Below are 5107 nucleotides of genomic sequence, written 5' to 3'. Positions count from 1 at the left end.
TTAACCATGATTGATTGTTTTAGGTCTTTTTTGTATCTGTGAACCGGCGCGGTTCAGGATGGCCGTAGTTGTATCTTCATGTTTTTTTTATCGGTTGGGAGGTAAAATGCGGGGGATCGGTGGAAAGTGGGAGGTGGGATGAAGTACCAAAAAAAACCAGGGAAAGTGGGACGAAAATTGACTGACGGAGACTATCAACTGAGACATTACATTAGGAGTAGAGATTTTTCTTCTTGGCGAACAACAGGAAGCTCTATCCTGCCAAAAAAATTCCAATCCAGGACCGGCTCACCACCTAACGGCAAAAGAAAAGCGCAGCCGCACCCGCAGGCAGGTCCAAATCAAGCCTCCTCGCCGCAACCACTCTCTCTCTCTCGCCGGCGTCTCCCCATTCACCGCCCCCCCGGGTAGAGCACGAGTCCTCCGAGAAGAGCGCGAATCCCCAACCCAGGCAGCTGCGGTGCGCCGCCCCCCGCCTAAACTTAGCGGCCGCTCCAGGAATAGGCGCGGGGCGCGCGGGGATGGGGTACCTGCCGTCCTCCCTCGGCAGCAAGGCGGCGCACTTCGTGTCCGACCTCACCACCGTCATCCTCAACCCCGTCTCCGAGCGCGAGCCCTCCCACCTCCCCGTGAGACCCCAGATCCCCCCCTCCTCCCCCTCCCCCCTCTCCGCGTCCTCTTGTGCTAGACTCGGTTCGGCCCAGCGCCGTGTTCGGTCGTCGCGCCCGTTCCTCAATTCGCGCCAATAATCGGGTGATCCGGCCTCTGACGTGCTCCTGGCAGGGTTTGGTGTGCAATTGCGGGGGGTTTAGGGACATTAGCTGTCGGTCGTCGCTGATTAGGGTAGGAGATGCTTCCGCTGGTGGGTTACAGTTACAGGTGGGGAATTGGGAGATTCCCAAGGATAGAGAGATATAGCTTTTGCCGTCCTCTTGGCCTGTTCTGCGTTGCTGAGGAGCACAATTACACAAGGAAGCAGGTTGATCTTGCAGTGTCGACTGTTAACTAGTGGTGATTTTCTAGACATTTTCTGCTGGAATGCAACTTCTATGCAGTGTCGACTGTTAACTCCAGAAGAAGTTAGTTTCTTTAGGATGTGTGATGATACTTCTGATTGTTCCGTTAAGAATGCGACTTCTATGCGGTGTTGACTGTTAACTATGGAAGAAGTTAGTTTCTTTAGGATGTGTGATGATACTTGCAGCTGCAATACTAACGTTCGCGCACGTGTATGTTTTTACTAGCAGTATAGCAACCCGTCTCTCATTTTAAAATGGTGTAGTACTCCACTGAAGTAATGAACTTTGCTGTTTTCTTGCTACCACCCCCAAAATCTCAGGAAATGAATAGCTCCACCTCCACTCCAATGTTCTTTCGGAGGCTACACGCTCCAGAGCTTCGTATCATTCCTGCTCCAGCCTTATTCATTCTGTGAATTTGTAAGAATTGGTCCGTTTGTTAGCTGTAAGAAGCAAGCTGCAATTACATGTGATGTTCATGATGTGATTCACAGTAGCAAGTAGTGATCATTCCAGTCGGTATCCCATGTTTCTGAAACTTTGCATTTCAATCTCTTTGGTTGCAATAGGAGGCGGACGAAGAGCAAGAAAAATCAGAAGACGACAAAGATTCTGACCATAATTCTGATAACCCTGATGGCCCCGATACATCTTCGTTTAGAGCATTCATGATCTCATTTTTGTCGCCGTCTAGCTCTTTTAACGATTCAAGGGAGATAATCCCCGAGCAGAGTGAAGAAATGGGATACCCAACTTTAACACCAGTTGGGAAGGCAACCAAGGGAAAGACAGGCTTGCTAAGCAGAGGGAAGCATTCCATTGGAAAAATCATTAATAAAGCGGCTAGGATGAGCGGTTTCAAACAAAACTCGGAACCTAAAACTGACAAAGAGGTGGCGAGTCATGCTGAATCAGCTGCACCTGCATTGGAGCTCGAAGGACCAAATGAAGTTAACTCCCTGACCAACATGCCAGCTATGTCAGAGCCATCTGTCCTTTTGTCAGAAACAATGCGATCCACTCTTTATTCCTCTCTTCCTATTCTGGCCCAAGGAAGGAGCTGGGTTTTGCTATACAGGTCCGGAATCTGTCCTGCTCCTGTATGCTATGGTTGCACATATCGACTACTCTGTAATGATTATAGATTCACAATTTTGCAGCACATGGAGGCATGGAATATCTTTGTCTACTTTATATAGAAGGAGTTTGCTGTGCCCTGGTTACTCACTCCTGGTATGTTTTGTTTGGTGTCTTATAGTTCACCAGTACTTAAAGAAAGTAGCCAACTGTACCAATATTATGTAATTCCAAAGAGTAATTCTTCCTTGGGCAATGTTTTTCACAATGACTTTCTTACAAGTCTTTGTGATATCTCTTACGTAAACACTTATTTTGCTGTCATAAGAGGTAATTACTAATTTTCTATTATTTATTTGTCGGTGTGTTCTGTAACAGGTAGTTGGGGACAGAAAGGGGGCGATTTTTGGTGGTCTAGTTGAGGCTCCATTACAGCCAACTAGCACAAAGAAGTATCAGGTTGGATTTACACATTCTGTTAATTGTCACCTATTCACCTTCTACTGGTACTGATGGAAATTGGGTATTGCAGGGTACCAATAACTGCTTTGTTTTCACTAATTTACACAGCGATCCTGCTATATACCGGCCAACAGGTAATTTGTACTTCTTTCTATTTTCATCAGCTTTACAAATAAAAACCATATATTCTTCAATCTATTTTCTAGTCCATATAATTACAGGTGCTGCCTATAGTTATTTTTGTTCCTTGAGTTCCCATTCATAATGATATATTGCTCACAATTAATGCAAAAAAGTCTCTGCCTCCCCTAGGTATTCTCTGATTAAGAATGTAATGAAAATAGGCGTATAGGTTGTGGCTGGCAATGACGTGTCAGTACGCTGCCTATGGACTAACCCTGAATTACTGAACTGCCGTTTGGATGGCTACAATCCTGCATCAAGGGATTAAGTAGACCTTCAATTTTTAGTTAGGTGTGTCCAAATTTAGGGGGGAGAAAAGTGACATTTCCCTATATTCTTATGTTAGCATATCTTACTAAAGTTCTGACGGATCCAGTTGGAGCACATGTGAGCATTTTGAACCATTTGCCATGTGCCAAAGCAGCAATTACTTGATCTCAAAGCAGATGTTATGTGTCCCATCTTATTGTCTGTATGCACTGGCTCATTCTGTTAACATACTAAATGGTTGCCTATTGCAGGTGCCAATAAGTATTATACTGTGTGCTCTGCTGACTATTTGGCACTAGGAGGTGGAGGTCATTTCGCACTTTATCTAGACTCAGACCTGTAATCCCTCCCACAAGATTCTAAGCATATCCTTAATTCCTTGAAAAAACTAGTAGTATTACTTTGTTGGTCTAAGTCAATGTTAACCTTTTCCTTTCTGTGTACTCTGCAGTTTGAGTGGTTCAAGTTCAAATTCGGAGACTTTTAACAACCAGTGTCTGTCACATTCTCCAGACTTTGCAGTTAAAGACGTTGAGGTACTTACAATAACGAAGCATTTTATTTTATCTCCCCATCCCCATTGAGCAAATGCAATTACATCCATACTGCACAAAATATGAATATAGCAAATACACCCTTTGTATAATTGATAATTCCCTTTGAAAGTCTTTTTCCATGCCCTCTGTCCCTGAACCTATGAGACATTATTTGGTCCAACAATCTTGTCTCACACACCTGCACACCATCTCACTCAACTTAACATATGCAACTGCTATATTGCCCAACTGGAAATCATGGTAGATTTTTTCAGGGCCATGTGCATGAGATTTACTGCTCTGTGCTACTAAACACAGGATAAAAATCCTGCTTTCTCTATGCACTTAAGCATATGCACCCTACATTACACAACAACAATGGTAATAAGAATGAAGAACAAAAAATAGTTGTTCACAGTTCGTACATCGCCTCACATCAAGAAGTAGCATCTTGAGCAAACCAAAGGGAAGGGCATAAAAAACTTGCCATCTTATGTGGGTGTTGATTCATCGAGTCAGATATGTAACTTGTTTTTTCCTGTACAATGCAGCTATGGGGCTTCGTCTATCCTTCAAGGTACGAAGAGATGCTCAAGCTCTGCCGTACTGAGAAGCCAGGGGTATGCCGATTTTGAGTTTACCGAACCAATGTGTGTTACATCTGTACAGTTTTTAGTAGGCGGCGCTAGAACTTTAGTGTGCAGGACCATGGTAGAAGTATTTCGGAAGTGAGAACTTGTCTTGTCGAGCGAGTTTCCTAAGATTTATAAATTCTGTAATTTTCTTGTTATGCCGGCGGAACAGGCTTACTGATGGCTGTTCGAATTACAGCGGCAAATGTACTGCATCATTCTCATGTCTTCACAAAAGTGAGGCTGATTCATGGGAATACTTGTGGAACAAAAAAAATGATTAGAAAATGTAGGGAAGACAATGTTTTTGAAATACATGTCTGCCAGAATGCTTGGCCTCATGTGGCAGAAGCTCGTGTTTTTGGGTGTTGCTTTCGACAGTAAGTCTTAACGCCAATAGGCATTTTGGATTGGGAGAGGGCAATCAAATGAAGGGAGGCATGGAGGGCCAACTGATTGGGTGATCACCACATTTCGTAGCTAAACAAGGTCTCGTGTCTCCGAGCCAACCCATGCTTTCTCGAAGAATCCTGAACCGAGGAGAGCTTGGCAGCCTGGAGCCTCATGGGATGGGTGTTGCCCCGTTTTCCAATAGCTCACGAAAACATCTGAAATGATGATATTTTTGGAAGGAAGAAAATCCCGGCCTTTAGCATGACCTAGAGGTCACGAAACATGAAAATTCCTTGAAAATCCAAAAATGGTGGACTATGCCCATGAAAACTTCCAAAATGACGACATATATTTTTTTTGAAACGGAGGCAATTTTTTTTGCCTCATTCATTAATCAAGGAGTTAGAACAAGATTTTAACAAAGTGACATGCTTCCCACAAAAGGGGAACCACCCCAAGCACGGGCCACTGCTCTCCCGGCAAAATTATCCCCAAACATTTTGCACCCGCAATCATCCACAACCTTGCCTCCCGT

The 5107-nt window shown here is 44.2% G+C and overlaps 1 protein-coding gene across 2 annotated transcripts; it reads left to right on the top strand.

Annotated features, from left to right (window-relative positions):
* The first annotated feature begins 279 nt into the window (after positions 1 to 279).
* LOC123138183 (oxidation resistance protein 1) lies at positions 280 to 4403 on the top strand. 2 transcript variants are annotated; one of them, XM_044558104.1, is made up of 9 exons: positions 282 to 629; positions 1340 to 1439; positions 1589 to 2097; positions 2180 to 2252; positions 2475 to 2555; positions 2629 to 2692; positions 3263 to 3350; positions 3463 to 3547; positions 4099 to 4403. In XM_044558104.1, the coding sequence occupies exons 3-9, from the start codon at positions 1688 to 1690 to the stop codon at positions 4180 to 4182; spliced, it is 885 nt and encodes a 294-aa protein (XP_044414039.1). In that variant the 5' UTR covers positions 282 to 629; positions 1340 to 1439; positions 1589 to 1687; the 3' UTR covers positions 4183 to 4403. The 2 variants fall into 2 exon arrangements, with proteins under 2 accessions (XP_044414038.1, XP_044414039.1); XM_044558103.1 differs by lacking the exon at positions 1340 to 1439 and having other exon boundaries at positions 280 to 629.
* Positions 4404 to 5107: the final 704 nt, after the last annotated feature.

The sequence above is a fragment of the Triticum aestivum genome, chromosome 6B (assembly GCF_018294505.1).
Source record: "Triticum aestivum cultivar Chinese Spring chromosome 6B, IWGSC CS RefSeq v2.1, whole genome shotgun sequence".
Classification (NCBI taxonomy): Eukaryota; Viridiplantae; Streptophyta; class Magnoliopsida; order Poales; family Poaceae; genus Triticum; species Triticum aestivum.
Note: the sequence above shows the minus strand (reverse complement) of the source record. Positions and strands in the feature narration are given on the sequence as shown.